This window comes from Hypanus sabinus, chromosome 21, assembly GCF_030144855.1.
Source record: "Hypanus sabinus isolate sHypSab1 chromosome 21, sHypSab1.hap1, whole genome shotgun sequence".
NCBI lineage: Eukaryota > Metazoa > Chordata > Chondrichthyes > Myliobatiformes > Dasyatidae > Hypanus > Hypanus sabinus.
This window is the reverse complement of record NC_082726.1, coordinates 35,275,306-35,297,468: the sequence shown is the minus strand read 5'-3', so window position 1 is coordinate 35,297,468 and position 22,163 is coordinate 35,275,306. Positions and strand designations below refer to the sequence as shown.

At 40.6% G+C, this 22,163-nt stretch overlaps 1 protein-coding gene across 2 annotated transcripts in view; it reads right to left on the bottom strand.

The window, feature by feature from the left end:
- Positions 1 to 12,387: 12,387 nt before the first annotated feature.
- The window catches only part of LOC132378934 (LIM domain-binding protein 3-like), a 31,464-nt gene continuing 21,688 nt past the window's right edge, over positions 12,388 to 22,163 (bottom strand). For both annotated transcript variants that reach the window (XM_059946300.1, XM_059946301.1), the window contains exons 4-7: positions 20,535 to 20,715; positions 19,068 to 19,188; positions 15,395 to 15,510; positions 12,388 to 13,736 (exon numbers count right to left, since the gene is read on the bottom strand). In XM_059946300.1, coding sequence (XP_059802283.1) covers positions 13,647 to 13,736; positions 15,395 to 15,510; positions 19,068 to 19,188; positions 20,535 to 20,715 — 508 coding nt within the window. In that variant the 3' untranslated portion in view covers positions 12,388 to 13,646. The remainder of the gene's footprint in view (positions 13,737 to 15,394; positions 15,511 to 19,067; positions 19,189 to 20,534; positions 20,716 to 22,163) is intronic.

Sequence of the window (22,163 nt, the reverse complement as noted above, 5' to 3'; positions counted from 1 at the left end):
AGATTGGATAATTAAATTACAAATCTAACATATTTAAACAATAATGATCTTTTCACAATATGCTGAATTTTGTATTTTCCCAATGATAAGTTCAAGAATGGCCCCAGGGAAGTAATTGTCCAACATCATGAAAGAAAATATCTATTAGATTTGTTAATTTGCAATTATTACAGTCACAAGGTAAGATATGTGAATAGACAAATCGTATTAGGAGCTTATTCTAATCTTAACCTGTTATTGGATGTATAATTTCAAATTGTTACATTATGTTTAAAGACAAAAGTTAAATTATTAGTTTACTGCAGAAAACATAGTACAGCTATTTATTTTCCATTTCTACATGTCACAGCAGCAGATGCAGATATCTCACAAAATCAGACATTAATGAGAAAATCAAACCTAATGTGGGCATTGTCTTGATCGGATTGATTTTTGTCTGTCTTCCTCCATCCTCTATTGAGAATACTAGCTTATTTCAGAGGTGTAACAAAATAATTTGACGGTTAAAAAGGTATAAATAAGATTTCATTTTGAATGGATTTCCTGGACTGATAAGCGCTCTCTATAAAACTGGTCTTTCTGTGAGGTGACCACAATACAAAAAGTCTCTAAGTTTTATGTATTAATAAAATTTGGTTAAAAAGTTGCCTTTCTTCCAGTGAAAGTAGCCTTACACTGTGATGCCAGGGTTCTTCTGTTTTGCCTTTATGTAAATAATAACTATTAACTGATGACTAATAAAAGAAACTAAGTAAATTTGATGCTTGTGTTATTTGAAAGTGGTTGCTCAGCCTCTGCCATCCAGAGTCAATATGCATTTCATACTGTTGTTTACATGGAATTCTCTGTACAATAAATATTAACCATCTAAAGGACTGTTATACTGGAAGCTTCTGCTCAATATTACTGCAGTTTACTTACTAACAGAAGAAACAGGAGAGGACCAATTGGTCCACAGTGCCTATTCCACCACTCAGTAAAACCTTAGCTGATATTTTACCTCACGGCTACTTTCCTGTGCTAAGCTTTCAGTTTTTGGTTCATTTAATGATTCCTATGGTGGGAGAGTCGAAGACCAGAGGGCATAGCCTCAGAAGAGAAGGATGTCCATTTTGAATGGAGATGAGGAGGAATTTCTTTAGCCAGAAAGTGGTGAATCTGTGGAATTTGTTGGCACAGGCAGCTGTGAAGGTCAAGTCACTAGGTATATTTAAGGCAGAGGTTGATAGATTCTTGATCTGTCAGGACATGAAGAGATACGGGAAGAAGACAGGAGATTGGGGCTGAGAGGGAAAATGGATCAGCCATGACAAAAGTGGCCTAATTCTACTGTATCTTATAGTCTTAATAGAGACGGCCCGAAATGTTGACAGCGCTTCTCCCTATAGATGCTGCCTGGCCTGCTGTGTTCCACCTGCATTTTGTGTGTGCATTTCCAGCATCTGCAGATTTCCTTGTGTTTGCAGGTTATAATGGAATATGTTCAGAAAGTCAAGAAATAATTGCTTTTTACTTTAGAAGTGATTACATATTACTTAACTCTGACAGAAACACCTTAATGAAATTGAATTCTAGGGAAACCTTTTCCCTTTGTTGGTGCAGAAAGTCAACACAATTGGCTTGGTTATTTCTTATGATAGTTTGTGAATTATAGTTATGTTTAAATGAACAAAAAACTGCTGTCAGAACTACCAGATTCCAGGTAAATTGGGATTTAGAAACAATTAAAAAAAATCCAAATTAATACTTTTAATTTGCTAAGCCCCAAGGCACAAGATGGAAGAGATGCAGAACGGCTACTGGAATGGCTGAGATCTTTCATTAGCAGATCCAATAGAAATCATACCAGACCTTTCAGTCTGACAAAGATTAGCCCAGGGTTGGCAATCATTTTTTGAGAGCGTGTGCCCAAATTGGCAATAATCCTTTCAAACATTCTCGTGTCCCATGGTAACTTTGAGCAGAGATTATCGCTGACTAATGAATTACTAAAAATAATTCTGAACTCTTAAAGAAAAAGAATGAGCCCTGTTGCTTTTTGTATGCATTGTTTTGCTATTAATAAAATTGTAAGAGACAGATTGAAATAAATTAGGTATTTTAAAAATATTAATCTAAAAACAAAAATGACATTTCTATATAGATTTGTTATTGTAACTGTTTACTATTCAAATACTTAAGTCTACATCAAGTCTGTGAGGATTTCAAAACATATCAACCAACATCCTATGTTCTTGTAGCCATCTAGCTAACCATCCTGTAAAAACATCTCACTACTCAGGGTGTAAAATATCACTCACTGCTTCATTTGGCAGTTAAAATAACTATTGTGTATCTTTATTATGTGAGGGATTTAAAAAATCTAGCGGTGGCATTGTATGCCACTTGCCAACATAATTTTTTGTGTGCAATCTTGGGCATGTCATAGGTTCACTACCATTGACTAAACAAAAGCTACAACCCTCAAATCTCATCAATAAGCTTCAAGACCTTGGCCTCAAACCTCCTCATGCAAATGGATCCTTGATTTTCTCATTTGCAGATCCATTAGTTCAGATTGGCAACATCCACGGTTACAGGCCAAAGCAAAGGTGGTGATGAATCAGTATATAGGAGGGAGATTGAAAATTTGGCTGAGTGGTGCCACAACAACCTGTCACTGAATGTCAGCAAGATCAAGAAGCTGATTATTGATTTCAGGAGAAGGAAAGCAGAGGTCCATAAGCCAATCCTCAGAGGGGGAATTAGATGTGGAGAGGGTCATCTTTAAATTTTTTAAAGTTATCATTTCAGAAGATCTGCCCTGGACCCAGAACGTAAGTACAATTACAAAGAAAGTATAGCAATACTTCTACTTCCTTAGAAGTCTGCAAAGATTCACCATGACATCTAAAACTTTGACAAACTTTTATAAATGTGTGGTAGAGAATATATTGACTGGTTGCATTTTGGCCTGGTATGGAAACACCAATGCCCTTGAATGGAAAATCCTACAAGTGGTGGATACTGTAAAGTCCATCATGGGTAAAGCCCTCCCCACCATTGAGTACATTTACATGGAGTACTGTTGCAGAATGCAGTACCCATCATCAGGGACCTCCGCCACCATACTCTCTTCTCACTGCCTCCATCAAGCAGGTGATACAGGAGCCTCAGCACCCTCACCAGTTTCAAAAAGTTATTATCCTTCAACCATCAGGCTCTTAAACCAGTGGGAATAACTTCACTTGACCCACCACTTAACTGTTCCCACAAATTGTGGATTCACTTTCAATGGTACAGAAGCTTTGCCATTTTTTTTTTGAAGACATTGAGAAAAAATCTAAAGAGATCTATTAAGATGAAAAATCCTGTGGCAGTTAGCAAGTCAAACTTAAATTAATCAGTAAGCCTGTACTTACACATTTATTTACTGGAAGGTTAAAGAAGACTTGCCAAAACTGAACAGGGGTTGACCAGAAGAATGAGGGCACCTAATATACCTTGGCAACCCGAAATGGAACAGATCTATGAAGGTGCTGGGTCAGGAAGTACTCAGTTGACATTTCATGAACGCATGTCCACTGGGATCAGTCACCTGTCTGAACTTTTTTGTTTCCAGAAAAGGATTTGGATTCCCAGTGTTATTAGGCAATATGCCATCTGAAAATGCTGCCCAGCTTGAGCTAATTTTGTGCATCCAATCCACTGTCACCAACTGTTCATGACTTTAAACTCATCCACCTCTGCTTTCCAAAAATGTGCATATGTAATTACACTCTGCCATTACATCTCCATCCTCTTAATACCGTTACTTCTCAATGTCCCAATATCATTTCTCTCAGTATTCCAAAAAGCCTTCTAGTCACTGCTAACTCTGCCCCTTCAAACACCACTGATCTCACTCCTTTCTGAAATTCCCCCCCTCCCTCCCCACTTCGCAATGATCTACTTACTGCCAGTTTGATCCCATCTGCCAGCACCTCTTTGTGTATTCTTACATGTCAGGCCTACAACACATTATCTTGGACCTTTTCACTTGATTTAATACTGTTTCTTGATGTCATCAATGGAACTGATATGGCACCTCCATCAAGTTACTTAGAGAACTGTGTGTACAGTCCTGGACAGTAGAGAGTGTGCAGAAGAGATTTACCTGTTTGTTGCCTGGAATATAGATCTGTAGTTATAAGGGGAGATTGGATGGGGTGGGATCATTCTCACTGGAACATGTGAGCCTGAATATCGACATTATGGAGGTTTATAAAATTATCAGGGTCATAGCCAGAATCTTTTTTATCCCCCTGGGCAGGGGAATTTAGAACTAGAGGGCACAGGTTTAAGGTGAGAGGGGATACGCTTAAGTGAGATCTGAGGGTTAAGTTTTTCCACATGGAAAATGGCAGTTAAAATGTCAATGCCTTTGTTTGGGCGAGTACTCAAGATAGGAAGAAAGCTAAAGAATAAGGGCCTAATGCACACTAAAGGGATTAGTGTAGACAGGCATTCCAGTCAACATGAGTCACAAAGGCCCATTTTTGTGCTGGATGATGCCATGATAAATTCAGCTGATTGCACTTTCAGTCCTTGAGGAATTACCAGATCCATATTCTTGCAGAAGGCAATGATTGTTTAACCAGGCTGCCTAAGATATCTGGAGCTCATTTCCCAGACCAGAGCAAAGGAGGCACTGAGATGGCATCCTGCAACCTATCCACGGAGTTAGCAGATGATCTGAGAGCTGAACAGAGAAGAGGCAGATGTGTTTCAACATCTGAAAAGAGTGAAGTGGAAGGTCAAATTTGAAGGCAGAATACATGGCCAATGACAGGATTCTTAGCAGTGTGGAAGGATAGCGGGATCTTTGGGCCCACACCCATAATTGCACTCATGATTGCCACACAAGTTGATAAGGTTGTTTACAAGGCACGTGGTGTTTTGGGCTTCATGAGTTGGGGGGACTCAGTTGAAGAACTGTGAGGTAATGTAGCAGCTCTATAAGATCCTGGTAGACCACACTTGGAATATTGTGTTCAATTTTGGTTGACTCATTATAGGATGGACATAAAAGTTTTCGAAAGGGTGCATAAGAGATTTGTCAGGATGCTGCCTGGATTAGAGAGCATGTTTTGTGAGGATGGTTGAGTGGGCTGGGGTTAGATGAGAGTGATTTGATAGAGGTGTAATAAAATGATAAGAGGCACAGATCAAGTGGACAACCTGAGACTTTTTTTCCCCATGGGCTGTAAAAGCATAATTTTATAGTGATTGGAAGAAATAATTGGGGGGAGGAAAGGGATATCAATGTTAAGAGTTTTTAGACAGAGTGGTGGGTGCATGGAATGGGCTGCCAGGGGTGATGGTATAGGCAAATATATTAGGGACATTTAAGATAATCTAGGATAGGCACATGAATGCTAGGAAAATGGAGGGGTATGTGGAGAGAAATGGTTAGATTAGTCGTAGGGTAGGTTAAAAGATTGGTACTGCATTGTGGACTGGAGAACTGGCACTCTGCTGTGCTGCTCTATGATTCTACATTGTGCAGTGAGTGCTATAATGTTAGATTAATGGTGCCAAAGGTATCCGTTGTAATTTGTATTCTACTGTGTGTGGTAATGTTAAGACGTTAACTAAATACAGGGTGACCAGCTTGACATTGGCCTGTGACTACCTGGGCAATCTTCTGGATAGGCTTACCATCTCCTTTCAGATCTGTTTCTAAGTCACATGGGTCTGATTAACAATACTGATCTTTGTTGTAGTTTCCTGCATTTTCTACTGGGCATGCTCACTATGTAGGGGTAGAAAGGGAAGAGCTTGGCAGCAGATGATTGGTAAAAGCTAGAGTAAGGATGTTGTCTGAAATGTGACTCCTCTTATCTCTTATAATAAATGCAAGGTACATTTTTTTGTTTCTATAGCTTTATGTCCTCTATCAAGTAATATTTTGTTATCCTATATGGAAAAAAATCAAAGAGGCTGTGTTTCTTTAAATGCTAGCTGGAGCATTTCAAAGTTGTCGATGCCTGCAGTTTTCCAATTCCTTTTTGGCAGCTCTTTCATGCCCAGCACGAGCTGCACTGGGAACTTGCAAGGAATTGTGATCAGTCCTGGAAAATTGCAGGTGTTTCCCTGGTGCAAGGCACAAAACATTATGCAAATCATATCATTAGCGTCAGCTTCTACAAACATATTTACTGAGCTGTGCAACCCAAACTTAATGATAGTGTTACTATAAGTTACCTTTCAGATCATGTACAAATTCCAAGTCCTAGCCTGCTGTGTATTCTGAGAAGATTGTTCACAGACAACTTATACCTTAAGGGTATAATTCCTAATAGGTAAAACTTGGAACGAAAAAGTTTAAAGTAAAGCTCCTATCAAACACCACATCTGTAAATAATATTTAATACCATCATAAACTTTTATCTCATTATGAATAAATGCTACTTTCCAGCATCTTAAAACAAAATTTTTTGAACATTGCAGCTCACAAAGGACTTATGCATTTTAAACCATCAATGTGCTATCTCACATGCTATGATTAGTCTGATGTTTGTGTGTAAAGCTAACAATATTATTGTCCCTCATCAGCAAACATTTCTACATCTTTCAAGAAAGTCTATTCTGTCAGTCAAACTTGTCTAATGTTGTCAGCTTCAGCTCAATGGTAAGGCTCACACAACTGAGGCAAAACGTTACGAGTGTGAGCACCATTTATGAGCACGTTATTGAAGCTGCTTCTGCAGTGCAGTACTGAGCAAGTGCAGTCTTGTCAGAAATTGTGTTTTTGAATGAAACTTTTTAAAAAATCATCCTATAGTAAACACGGTCGTCAAGTTTGTTAGTTACCTCATTGTTTTCTGTGGGACTTTGCTGTATGCAAGTTGGCCTCTTCTTTATCGTTCAACAGATATACATTTTAAAAGTACAGTACTTTATTCATTGCTAAGCTTTCAGTTATCCTTAAGTTGTGGAAGGCACTCTAGACTGCAAGTTCTTTCCATCAGTCATCATTTTTCATATAAAAAGTAGTTTGCAAAACAAAATAACATTAGAGTCATTTTGTTGATGTTGAAAGCTAGAGATCAGGTTTTGAAAGAAAATTAGATTTGGAGGGAGACTAATTAATATATTGTTTAGAAATCACATTTCCTCCATATTTATTACATTTGATGTGTATTGTTAACAGCACATTGTCCTATACTTTACTCTTTCTAAGCAGTGTTAAAACTTGATCTGCAGCGGAATTTGCATGCAGACCCACAGGAAATATTGTGGTCAAACAGGATGGGATTGTGGATAACAGAGAAGGTATGGGGGTGATGCAGGATGGAATTAGGAAGGGGAGGGGGAGAAAAGGATAAAAGTGCATGGATTTCCCACACAACACCCCTGAAAGATGGTTAGATTCTATCACAGGCTATGAAGAAGATGGCCTGAGTAACTAAAGGCAAAAATCAAGCCTATTAGTTCACGTAGTTTGCCAAGTTCATGGCCAAACGACGGGTGGTCAGAAGCCATGGCAAGTGCTAGTGTCAGGGCTACATAGTGAGGTATCCTTAAACTGCCACTATCACTTCACAAATGACTCGATCTGTACCAAGGATTTCCAGGATCAAATTGCACATTCACTTGTTTCAGTATTGTCTTGACTATGACACTGGCATCATTGTTAAATTGCCAGACGAGTAATCCCGAGACCTGGAACAACCATCCAGGGACCTGGGTTCCAATCTCACCAGAGGAACTGCGGGATCTAAGTGCAATTAAATTTGGAAAATCAGCTGGTGCAAGTACAGATGACCGCAAACATACTAACTGTTGTTAAAGCCATCCAGTTTATTACTGTCCTTCAGGAGAGGAAAGTAACATTTTAGTCTGGCCTACGTGCAATTCTAGACCCTCCCATGTAGTTACTTGTACTGAATAAATTCTGCAATCTATAGCTTACAGCAGAGAGCTGGGCTCAAAGAGAAGGTTGCTCAGAGATCAAGCCCCTATGCTTCTTTGCATTTTCCAACTGTTCAGCAACTACAGCAGGAGAAACCTTTCTAATAAACCAGACAACAAATAACATGTCAGTTCAGGTAACATTTAAAAATATTGTTTAAGCAATTGTAATTTTCTTTCCTACTGTATTTGTAGGACAAATAAATATCGGAAGCTTAAAATTCAAATGCATCATGCAGCTGGATGCAGAGAATTCAATAGCAGCAATCTCAAACTGAGATATTTCAGTCGTGCATTGAAATAAGAAAAAAGCTCATAATATTTAGTTCATGTAAAATTCAAGGTTCTGGCCTCTTCATGATTAACGTACTGCACAATCTACCACATGAACACACATCAGCTTGTGAGGAACAACTTTGAAAGTTGTGTGGGTTTACATTTTCAATACTGGGGAGAACAGAAAGGAAAAAGTGGAAGATTTACACTCTTCTGATTGAATCTCCTTTGCTATCTTTTTACCCTTCTTGAGTTTTTCCCAGGCAATGTATCAACAAAAATCTACACTGCTTACTTACAAGAGATGAACCTATCATGTGTGAGGTTAATAACAGAAGCATACTTCCCGTTCTCCTTTATATTTCTCATGAGGATGATTGTTACAAGGCAAGTGAGTTGGTTTCATTTTCTGGTTACTCTCTCTTTCTATCTGATGAGATTAATACAAACCCTGTTTCCCACAGACATGTTACCCTCTTTCCCTGTCACATGAATCAAATGTGAATGATAAAATTCAGTGCTTAAGAGTAATGTTTGATAGGGAATATATAAATCAATCAGATTAAAATATTGGTAATTTGTTTAGGTTCCTAATTTAGTTTTTGTGGCCTTCTGTTGCTGTAACCATTTAAAGTTCAAATTATGTCAGTCTTTCTCTTTCTTCAAGAGAGCCTCTGAAAGATTTGCCTTGCTTCCAACACAACAAAGGAATCCTGCCCAGTTGCCTCTGACTGGAATCAGCATGGCAGTATCTTTGAACTGGGAATATTTCAGTTATGAGCACACCTTTTATAGTTGTTTATCAGTGCTAGATCATTTTCAATGCTGATTACCAGAGGTGAACTCAGTAAATACTTGACATTTAGCTCACTGTGCTTGAAATCATTCTAATTAGAGTAGGGTGTTCTCACATGCCTCTGACTGCAATTCCTTTCATAGTTCAATAGTCTCACTTTATATCAGAGAAATGTATACAATATACATCCTGAAGTTCTTGTTCTTTTCATAATTAGCTCCATCAGAAACAAATGAACTTGTCATTAATTTTTTTCTGTACCTCATTCTGAACATTTTTCCATCCATTATAGTGATTTCACTATGAAAGTAAAACAGGCGTAGGGCACCAAATGTCTGGTTCTAGGGCGTGCCACTGAGAAATTCAGTAATAGATAACAGAAAAAATTTTGTGCATCATCGAATAATGGTAGAGAAGGTGAAAGAAACAAAGTCGGAGTGGATGGTGAACAGTTGGGATCGGGGGATAGAGAAGCCTTGGTATGGTAAAACATATCAGGGATCAACACAGCAAAATTAAATACAAAGTACAATATTTGCAGTCCAACTAAAAGTTGTCCAATTTGTGGACAATTTGCATTTGAGTGGAGGTCAAAATAAAAAACCAAGGCAAAGTAGGAGGGTCAGTGGGATCTTGATCAAACAGGTTTTAAGGATAGCCTTAAATGAATAAGCAAATATGGAGTGGGGGGGGGGGGGGAGGGCAGCAGAATGCTTGAGGGAATTCCCAAGGAGAACCCCAGCAGGCAGGAGCTTCAATGATAGATGACTGGATGAGGGTTGCACAGATGTTAGAGGAATTAAAAGCTTGGCTGATCTGGTGGGGGGGGGGGGGGGATGATAATAAAGAAGATAATAGCCTAAACTTTCAAAGGATTATATAACTAATCAGGCTAAGTATTATTATGGTAGTTAACTTCATATCCATCACATTATGTGGTCTACTGCTGTACAATGAGATCGATCTTCAGGAGCTCATTCTGCACAATTTCCTTTGCAGAAGTGTTTTAATTGATTTATTTTGTTTCTCCTGAAGTTAGGCAACATCACTTTTATGTTCCACAGCAGCATCTGTTTAATTTTAAGATCTGTTGTCTCCTAACCCCCACACTACTGATCATTCCCGAAGGTCTCCTCTCTCACACCCTCTATGTCCCACTCTTGCTCCTGACCATTTTGCACCCCAACTCATCTCTTTGTCCTCTATAGCTTCCTACCATTATCTTGAGCTTCATCCCAACCTCTGATCCCTGGTGCTCATGTCTCAGTTTGGAATCTGACAGAGTTATCAACATGCAACGACTTAGTCCATAGATCTCCCACCAGACCCTATCATCAGCATCATGTAGATGGACCTAAGGCATTCTGTGCTGAGTAATCTAAGCATTGGGGTCTCCCATGCCTTGTATGGTGGCCCAATCAACCCTATGCTGTGATCACCAGTGCCTCAGTTTGTAGGATTTAAACATAAAAATTTCTTTAGACCATCTGTTAAAGGGAAGCACTTTAAGTAACTTTGGGAAATTCAGCAACAATATAGTGCATCTTCCCTCAGGGTCCTTCAATTCACATGGATGTTGTGATGCTCACTGTTATACAGAGAGTGAGCACCAAAGCTCGGAGATCAGTAAGAACTGTGTGATGTGCACAATGTTGGCATCATCACATGGGTGAACTATGATGAGGAAATGATACCCGTGACAGCATGAATCACAATCGGGGTGCCATTTCCCCACAGAGGAGGCACCTGCCATAGTGCTCCAGGTCATGCAGAAATCACCTCCAATGCATAACTTCAGCACATAAGACACCAGCTGTGGAAGTTCACTAGTTAAATTAAAATAACCCTGCCTATTTCATCCATCCATGCTTTGCTTGGGAGCCTGACCGACATGTTAAAAGTCAATAAAGATCAAGATTCTAAAGTAGTGTCTACTTTTAGGACTAGGGTGATGGGGTGGAAATACATCCCTACCAAAGGAGGCCTAAGGTGCACTTGGGCAAGGTGTAGCACTTGCTTAGCCCGCCGATCGGGGTCATGTGAAGCCACAGGAGTAAGTAGTGGACACTAATCGTATGAGCAGCTAGTACACATTGTAAGTCCTGGTTGTGCGACCACTGATGCTAGGAAGACAATCTCTGAATGAAGAGTATTGATACTGGCTGGGGTCACCTGCCTAGTAAAAACACTGCCCAGAAGGCGGCAATGGCAAACCACTTCTGTAGAAAAATTTGCCAAGAACAATCAAGGTCAAAGACCATGATCACCCACGTCATACACCATGGCACATAACGTGTCTCACAGATGCATTCTTTTGATGAATTACACAGTTGTTTCTTGTATTCCAACTCAAAGGTTGTTCAATAATCTCTCCTTGGTCCTTGCTCATCCATTACAATTGCCAATTAAATCTAAAGTACTTTCTTCTGTTCCTCTCTTTTTAAACTCTGTGTTTAATAAGCAGCAGATGGGTAAAATGCTCAGACTAATTTTATGATAAGCTTTTTGGCAGTCACGTTCTGTTCGCTGGGAAGAAGCAAAAATAACCTGAATGTTTCTGCAAACATTAAAAATGAAGATGCAAAGCACAACACATCTTTATTGTGTGCATCAATCCTTCTCTGTTGCTGTAGGTGAAATAAAGCAAGCCCTACGGGACGATGATACGAAGGGGAATATGACCCTATAGTCACAGGAAAAAAATTATCTGCTGTTGTATTTGCAGGGGGACTGAGGTTGACTGAGCAGGGAACGTAATGTGGCTGTACATCAGAACCCAAGCCACTTATTTTTTTAAACCAGGCGACACCACAAGTGATTAACTCTTACATTAAGAGTTAAAAAGGGATAAAAACTTACTGCTTAATGTCACTGTTATTCAAGAAATAAAATAATAAGAAATATCTAACTACCATAATTTCTCGTAATACCATACGTGATTAAGTAACACACAAGTGGATGCGCAAACTAATAATATTTCATTTCCATATAGCTGTATGTGACTAGCCTTCAGAAAGCCAAGTCAGATCCAAATAGAAAATGGCCCAATCAAAGCTACCCTGTTTGAGAAGCAGTAAGAGAATGTGTAATTAAGAATTAACTAATTGTAATTCTCTCCGACTTGTCCAGCTCAAAATAGGCATACGTGGACAATGTTAGCTCATGGAAAAATAAATCCCTAATAAAGGTGTAGTAGGAATTGACAATTGAAGCATGAACTGCATCCAGTTCACATTTCTGCCTGAATTTGTTTCCTTATCACCATACACAAATCCTACTGTGAAGCAGAGCAGTCAGGTAGGTTAAAATGTAATATCACGAGTTCCCTTACAATATATTCTTCTCATGTAAGTGTGGTAACTTGGAACTGTTTCATTGGCATGACTCTAAAAATAAGCATTTTTAATCAGAGTATCTTGTCCATTAGCTGAAAGTAATTCCATTTTAAAGTAACATTAAAAATGAACCATATGCTGATATTATTAGACAGCAACACTTTCTTAGTAAGTTTAAAATTACCACATTGTTAAATTATAGACATTAATTGTGTCCTCTCATCTGAAACAGCCAATTTAATCACTGCCTGCTGTTGAATTTCTGCAAGAGAGTGTATTCAGCAGGGACTTCCAGTAGTGGTACATTCACTCTGATAACATACCCAGGTTTGTAGGTAGAACCACATTCTTATAGGTGCACAGTAGATTAAGGAGACTTGTAGTTCAGTGTAATTTGCACTTAAACTTGGTTCTGCCAATTTTTGGAAAATTGCAGCATAAAAAAAAATTCAGCAGAACACAGTAATTGCCAGTAAGATTTGTGGAACTTTCCGGTTGCTTTGCAAAAGAGGGCTGGCCTGCCCAGGCTTGTTTTAAGGCTTTAGGTAACTATTTAAACATAAATATGGAATCAGAGATCACAGCACTGAAGGAATCGTGTGTGGTCGGCTGCACACTGCAAACATGTAAAGCCTCCCTCCTCATCCCCATGCTGAGCAGGCATAAAATTGTGGGACAGCACTGGGAGACCAGCTATCATACATACCCACAAGAAGGGTTTTACTCCTTAGACAGTTATCTTAGAGTATCTAAACAAGAAAAGGCATCGGAAACATGGTTAGTGCTCAGCTAAGGCAGTTCCATGAATCCCTGTACAGACTCAAACAAGACACCGAAAACCAACGAGTATCAAATTAAGTCCAGGAGCCAGGCAGGGCACTTATAAAAAAGGACAGGACTAGGCCATTGAACACAGTTAGTGCAGATGCAGTCTGAATGATGGCTATTTAATGCAGGTGCAGACACTATCACTGAATTGGAAACTTGCTGGCTTTGAGCAAAAATAGCCATCAGATCAGGATCAGAGGAATAGCATTCATCAAGCTTATCTCTGTAAACTTTCTAGTCATGTGCAATGAGTTTTGTTAGTATTGAATACGCATAGTGGGATGATACTATTCTGACTGTACATCCCACCCAGCAACTAATTTCTTTCAACCACGCACAATCTCAGGTAAATTATTCGAAACATCATTAAAACAAAAAAAAAAGAATAAAAAGACTTAAAAGGAAGTTGTTGGTTCTGTTGGTTGGAAGAGCTGTGCTCTCTCTGCCAGGATCTTTCCTTCGATGGTCCCTGATGTTTAAACATTAATGGCGTGAGCATGCTTCTTGCAGAGTGGCTTGTCCTTTTTGGAATAAAATGGCTGACCCTCAAGGTTCACGTGGCACACCTGAGGAAAGGCAAATTACCACATCAAAGGATCAAAGCTTAACCGCTGTAGGACAACATACAAATCCAAGTTACAGATATTCCGTCAGTGTCGAGGTGCTCATACAACCTGCGCACCCCACAGCATCAGGTGGAGTACACCTTCCCAACTACAGACAGCATTACTTGTCCAGGGGGAAGGGGAGGCGCCAGGTTCCAGGACCGACCAGGATGTGAGCAAAGCTCTCAAAGTATTTCAGTCTTCCACCTCTACTCATAAGGACACTCTTCCACTCTCTCAGCCTGTCACACTCAGGCTCAGGTGTAAGACTCACCCAGCTGAGTGTGTAAACCTTCTACCTGTATCCTAACCTACAAACCTATAGTACTAAAGGAATGGACTAGAAATTAAAAAAAAACACAGGTAAAACAAACTCCCGCTTCCTCTCAGTAAGCTCCACAGAAATAAGGGCCCTGTTTGTACACACGGAATTTACACAAACACACTAAGTAGCAGCAGCAACGTGTTCACTTTGTTTCCGGGATTATGGTTCTGCAGAACTGAACTTCGGAATTGGAGTGCAGTGTTACCAAATGTGTGCTTAGTGCTACTAACTGGGATGAATTTCTTGTCAGCAGTGTTTAAACAAATTCCTTTCACTTCTGTGTCTGCTGTGAGTTGGAAGAGTATCAGTTTAGCATTTTGTTCATCATGGGGGAAGGTCAGAAAATAAGAACATCCTGTTTATAATAAAAGCCTGCAGACGCTGGAGATCTAAAATGCAAACAGAAAATGCTGCAGCATGTAAACAAGGTGTTATAATTATTTTTCAACATGTTCTGTTCCTCGAACTGGTATTCGTAGACAGAGACAGCACACACGCTCTGGGGGCGTACCAGGGTCTGTAGGCAGAGCCAGCACACTGTTCTCACAGTTGCACAAAAAATAGAGGAGACTTCATGCTCAAACTGACCATATCCCTGCCACTGGCGCTGAGGACATCAATGAAGGTCCTCTATCTCTGGCGCTGTTCTGAACTCTCTCTCGGTTTTCACTACTGTCGGTCATGCAAGTTCTGGGTGGAGACTCAGGAATACCGTCACACTCGGATTCTCATTGCTGTTTCCACAAGAAGTTTGTTTTACCAGTCAGGGTTGTTAGCTCTGAGCTGACCGCTAGATCTGCTGGACTGCCCTTAAGCTAGCCTCTATCTTTTGACCTGTTTGACATGGGTGGCCCTACCAAGAGATGAAGCAAAAAGCCCTGACTCCAGTCAGCATAGCTCTCCGGGTCAATGAAGTACACAAGCCTCCAAACCCAACGATAAGGCGGTAGTCCTCTTGGAGGCCAGGGACACCGATCGCATGTTAGTCCCGTGTTTTTATTCTCTCCACATTCCCATCAACTGCTCCGAGATTCCACCACTCACCCACACACCAGGGGCAAGGTACAGCCGATTAACCTACCGACCCACACATCACTGGGATGTGGGAACACCCAGGGGAAACCCAGCCAGTCACAGGGAGGATGTGCAAACTCCACACAGACACCACCCAGGACGAGGGCTGACCCCAGGTCTCTGGCACTGTGAGGCAAAGGCTCCACTTTTGGTGCCTTATTTTCTTCATAGTCTTTTGAATAAACGCCTTTGTTCCCAGTGGTTGTTACTTCATACGTACAGCACAGACGAAGCAGGTATCGTGCCAGGTATATCCCAGAGCTTCAATGAACTTGTCTCCAGCCTCCACGGGAAAGTCACAGCCATGGCACTTAGTGCTGAAGAGGGCAACGTAATCTAGGAAAAGGACAAAAGTCTTTCACTTCTGGGTTTGTCCACGAGGATAAAAGAAAATGAAAAACAAGGCAAATAAACATTTTAAATAAAGAACGTAGGAAACAAGAGAACCAAAGTATGCCTCAATTAATAGAAGAGCTGACTCAATGTACTGTGTTGAGCTTGGCAAACTCCCTAACATGTTCTTGCATCTCTGCCAAGGTCACTTGTAATCCAGAAGGTAAAACAATAGATCTTGTGTTAGTTCATGTTGTGCCCTCATAAGCAACTTCACTGTAGGGCGATGGAGGCACTCCCTCTAAGGGACCAAGGAGGTAAAGAGAACCAGAGTTCCCTATGTACTAGATAGAGGTAGTCTGCTTAAATTTCACTAAACTGTGTGGCAATACTACCTGGTAAAAAACTGCCCCTTCCATCCAACATCACCTTTACAACAAATGGATTCGCTAGCTCATCAAAATGTGAACTTGTATGGAAAGAGAAATGTATTAAATGAGCATTACAGGGCCATTCAGACAAAAACGTCATACCATCTTAATCTTTTTTTCACCAGGCAATTAACTTGATCAACAATTCTAGTGACAACCCCCTTCAGTCACTGCACTGTAAACACTTTAAACCACTTTCTATAATTGCGTTTACATTGTATATACATGCTGGTAAGTCCAGTGTGGCCTCAGCACTGGACTTCGAAGCAGATGGTCCTGAGTTTGAGTCCGGACAAGTCCCGATCTGGGCAGTAGCAGTATCTGTCCAGAAGAAAGGCATGGCAAACGGCTTCCGTATCTTGCCTTGAAAACCCTATGGACAACTGTACCATCCATAGGGTTGCCATGAGTCAACAACAACTCAATGGCACTGAACAACATTTATCTATTTATGCACATTTTATTCCATATCCATATTTTTAGCTTCTAACTTTATTTTTGATATAATACTTTATAACTGTGAATGTTGTTTTTGTTGCATGCAGTGCCAACACACCACAGCAAATATCTAAAACATGAAGATGATGCAGTGAATAAAGTTAATCCTTAATCAGAAATGTATTATGAAGAACTTAGATGTTTCTCCAAGTGTTTGAAGTGAGGTGGAACTTCTGAATTCACACTGGTAGAGCAGAAAGGAACTGAATATTATCATTTTTTATTTTATTGAGATGCAGCACAGAACAGGCTCTTCTGGCCCTTCGAGCTGTGCTGCCCAACAACCCACCTATTTAATCCGAGCCTAATCATGGGACAATTTACAATGACTAATGAACCTACAAACAAGTTCATCTACGGGAGGGAACTGGAGCACTTAGTGGAAACACATGTGGCCATGGGGAAAAGGTATAGACATTGGTGGGAATTGAACCTGGGGTCGCCTGTACTGTAAAGTGTTGCATTTACCATTACACTACTGGGCTGACCCAGGAAAGGGCCAGGTAATACAGACCCAAGAAAACTGTTAGATAAAAGAGAAATAAGAAGAATCACTGACCCCTAGAACTCCTCTCCCTTCTCTCTGCCTGTGATGAATCTTAATCAACCTTGAACTTCTCTACTTGCCAGGGAATCAACCAGCCTACCTGTTGGGCTGGAAAGCTGAAGAAAATCTGAGTTCAAGTGGAAAAGTGGGATATTCTACAACTTCTGGTTTTTGCTCACCTGCACTTCTTGAGCCAGTGGGGTTTACGGTGAGGGGAAAGCTGAATGGAGATGATTGAAATGTAAAGGACACCACGTCAGCAAGAGATTAGTTTTTATCCTCTCCTAAAAGTTTCTAAAGTAACTCAGAAACTTGTTATAGAGCACCAAGAATTCTAGAAGGCGGGTGTGTGGTGCCTCAAACACATAGTCAAGAAAAGGGAACAGGGATAAAGAGAGAAAGGAACGGGGAAAACTGATCAACAAGGTACCAGTGGGGAGAAGAGACAACAGTACAAAGAATGAGGAGCAAGACAGAGGATGAAGAAGCTTGAATGGATTTGGTATTTAGCAACCTGAGAGAGTACAGTAAACAGCTGGGATTGTGGTGTTATCTCATGCTTGCTATTAAAACTAGATTCAGGAAATTAACATAGAAGCAGAAAACAACGTTGTTTGGAAATGCACAAAAGGCCTGAAGAAGAGTTAATTAAGGAGCCATATATATAAATTGATCACATTGGCCAGAGAGACTTTGTACAGGACAGAGAACATCTGTGCTACAACTGGGCAATCGATGACTGAAGGGAGGTTCAAACATAAAATATGGAGGAACTCAGTAGGCCAGGCAGCATCAATGGAAAGAAGTACAGTCAACATTCCGGGCCGAAACCCTTCAGCGGGACTGAAGGGAGGTTTGTTGGATTCACAAGACTTTGCCATTTCAGGCTTTCTTGTATTAGGAAGTGCTGATGATTACTCAGCCCACATCAGTATTCTTCAGTACCATTAACACAGAAACAGGTCCATCTTGTCATGCTGACCATAATGCTTACCTATATTAATTCCATCTGCCTGCATTAGACCCATATTCCTCAATTTCTTTCCATTCCACACATCTATTATTCACCTTCGAAAGATGTAATTGCATCTGCTTCCAACATTGCCTCTGACAGTTCTTTCCACATATTAACCCTCTACGTGAAGCACTTATCCCTCTAATCTTCTTCATATTTTCACCCTCTTATTTTAATCATGTGTCCTCTAGCTCTAGATTACTCTGCCCTAGGAAAAAGTTTCTGACTATGCAACCCCCTCTGTAATTTTATAAACTCCTATGAAAGTCATCCCATAGCTTTCTACACTCCAGCAGAATAAACCCAACCCACGGCACCTGTCCTCGACCAGCCGATTTTCTGCTAAAACTGCATGACAGTGAACTGATGCAGTTTTAAAGGCAAAGGGTGGTCACATGAAATATTGAATTGATTTCATTTTTCTGCTGTTTTCTAATTATTTTTGACACTTAGAAACTTCATATTTCATTATTTTTGAAAGCATCTTCAATTTAAAGAATTTTTTTTACATGTCCCTAGGACTTCTGCATAGTACTATAGCTTGAAAGAAGTCCTATTGGGAATTAGTTTATATCTGTTGCCTGAAACAAAATTAAAACAAGTTTTTTGCCAAATACCATTCACAGGATTTGATATGTGTAAATTAGCACATTTCCTTCGTTCTTATGACTCACTTACGGGTATCAGTCACTTAATAATAGACAAATCCAGCAAAGCAGCACCCTTAGTCCTTCACTCTGTTAACTGCTAACATGTGCTTGAACTAAACTGTCAGTCTGGGTTTTGCAAGAATTATTTCTGTAAACCACATGGTCACTTGTCATTTAAAGAACAGTTATGGAAAGCAAATCTCTCTACACAGGACTCTATCCAGGCATTCAGAGCCTGTGGAGGGAAGTATTCCCGCTACCTTCCAAATGAAACTGACGTGGAAGGTTGCAAGGATAGGGCTTGACACCAAACCTCAGCAAGAGTTACCACTGACAATGGAGGGAAATTGTAAAGGGAAGAGAGAATAGTGTTTTAATGTCACCGCCACGTTATTGATAGACCTTGGAGTGTGCTGTACCTTTTTCACAATAGGGCTCTCCATCTTCCATATGGAAGAGACTGTTCCCGAAAGATGTCCCACAGGCGGCGCAGACAAAGCAGGTGGTATGCCAGGTCTGTCGCAAGGCATGCATCACTTCCTGCAACCGGGAGAAAAGCAATCAGCAAACCATAGAATAATGCATCTCCAACAAGGATCACATCCAAAATATTTTACCCCGGTACAAGCATTCCCCCTTTGGGGTATAATAGTGCCTTCGAGGAGATATAGTTCACATTAGATTCTAGATCAGAGAAAAATAGAACCAACAGTTTGACATGAAAACTGGCCTTTGTGAAGCTGTCAGGTTTAACAGAGAGTTGAACTGCATAGTTTGAATGTAAGTTATAAAACTATTTAAAGCAGATTGAAGGGTTGGATGATGGGGTGGGACCGGGCCATTGGATCAGAAGAATGGAAATCACAGTGAAGACTTGTGGACAAGGTGGTGAGGGGTGAATCAGGTTCCCACTGCTGAGCAACATACGGTGATTCTTCCTGAGGGTAGACAGAGAGATTGAGTAAAGACAGTTACGTACTTCTCATGAGTTGTGGGTGACTTATAACCTGCTGCACTCACTGTCCCGACTCATCATGACGAGCGTCCAGCACTGAAGCTCCACAGCTGTGGCAGGTTGGAATCTGCCTCTGCTCTCCAATGTGGAATTGTATCAAGGCTTAGCTGATGGGTCTGTCTCTTTGCTAAGGATTTCCCAGTGATATATTCTAAGTACACATAAAATCCTTAATGAGCAACCACGAGATCCTGTGATGGTTCAGGATTATTCACTGAACAGCAGAGCTTTATTGAACAGGCAGCTACCATGATAAGTCCTTGGAGTGTTGTTAGAGCCTCAGTGTTCCTGCTCTATCTCATGGATACTTGCAAGGTCTGCTGTAAGAGGTAACTCAGCGCCTCGAGGTGGGCAAGGGTTAGAGCATGCCAAGGCACCAAACCACCCCCTGCACCCACATCAGCAAGTCAGGAGCTACCAGGACAACATGGGCAAATTCCACACACCGAAGCTAGCGACTGGCAAGAGGAAGAGGAGGCCTGTCTAGTGCTGGAGGATGGCTCCTGTACTGAGCCAAGTGGGCAGTGAAATCTGTCCGTCATCAAGGAAATACTACAAGCAAAAGGATATCAGAGGTGTGTAATAATTTCAGAAAATGAAGGAGGCCTTCAGCAGGTAAGGCCGTGTCTGCGGGGAGAAGAACTGAGCTGGTGCTTTAGATTGACGACTTTTGCATCTGTGTGTGAAAGGTTTAGTCATCCAGAGTCTCTGCCCCTGATGCCAGCGTACATACATTGTTATCTTCCTTTTAAGCATGCATGAAATATAAACTGAGTTGATTTTACAGGAACGGAGTTTCGGTGTTCAGTTCCTCTCTTGGCTGCCCCCTGCTGGTTTCCCAACAATACTGTGAGCCACGAATCCCACTTACCCCCATGATCTTTGTGTTGCACTTGGCACAGTTTGGAGCAAAGAATTGCTCGTAGCATCGCTCACAGTAAATATTGTTCTGCTCCTCCACAAAGCCAGTATCAGCCAGTGAGGTCTTGCAGTAAGTGCAGTTAAACTCTTCTGGGTGCCAGGAGCGGCCCAAGGCCACAAGGAAAGGTCCTCTGGAGACAGAAAGAGGAACATCACACAGTAATATAACAGCATATGGGGAAGAGAACAATTGTTGTTCAACCATAGATTGTAAGACCATAAGACAAAGGCAATTTGGCCCATCAAGCCTGCTCTACCATTTGATCAAGGCTGATCTATTTCTCTCTCAACCTCACTCTTCTGCCTTCAGCCCGTAACTTTTCACACCTTGATTTATCAAGGACTTATCAACCTCCCCTGAAATACACCCAATGACGTGGCCTCCACAGCCACCTGTGGCAATGGACTTTTACCACCGTCTGGTTAAAGAAATTCCTCCATCTCCATTCCAAATGGTTGTCCTTCTATTTTGAGGTTGAGCCCTCTGGTCCTAAACTCCCAAACTATAGGAAACATCCTCTCCACATCCACTCTACCTAGGCCTTTCGACAAAATTCCAGTGAGTACAGGCTCAAAGCCATCAAACGGTCCTCACACAATAAGACTTTCATTCCTAGAATCATACTCGTGAACTAACCGCCCTTCCAAACCAGTTATCATTTCATGCTGAGATTCTGCAATTAATAATCCTGAAACACCTTTCCTAAAAAGAAATAATGATTCTTTTAAACTTGTCTAACACCAATTGTTCTAGTTCCAGGGTACAATCTCCCTTTGCTACAGAATTTTTGCCAACATTTTCTATCAGATTTTGTCATCTTAATTTTAATCTCCATCCTTGAATCTTTGACCATATAGACTTAAAGACCCCCATCACGCTGGAGGAACTTAGCATGTCAAGGCAGCATCTATGATCCTGATGAAGTGTCTTGGCCTGAAACATCAACTATTTATTTTCCTGCCTGACCTGCTGATTTCTCTCAGCATTTCAGAATCAGAATCAGGTTTATTATCACTGGCATGTGATGTGAAATTTGTTAACTTAGTAGCAGTAGTTCAATGTAATACATAACCTGGAATTTAAAAAATTAATAAATAAGTACATTTAATTCTGTATACTTTATACAGTATACATATACTGAATAGATTAAAAAGCATGCAAAAAACAGACATACTTTATATTTTTTTAAAAAGTGAAGTAGTGTCCAAGGACTCAATGTCCATTTAGGAATTGGAGGGCAGAGGGGAAGTAGCTGTTCCTGAATCGCTGAGTGTGTGTCTTCAGGCTTCTGTACCTCCTACCTGATGGTAACAGTGAGAAAAGGGCATGCTCTGGATGCTGGGGGTCCTTAATAAGGGACGCTGCCTTTCTGAGACAACTCTCCTTGAAGATGTCCTGGGTACTTTGTAGGCTAGTGACCCAAGATGGAGCCAACTAAATTTACCACTTTCTGCAGCTTCTTGGTTTTGTGTGTGTTACTCTGGATTTCCAGCACCTGCAGAAACACTTAAGTCTCCCTTCTTCACAATGCAACGCATCACAGATAAGGCTGACTACATTCCAAGATCAATGTGTTAC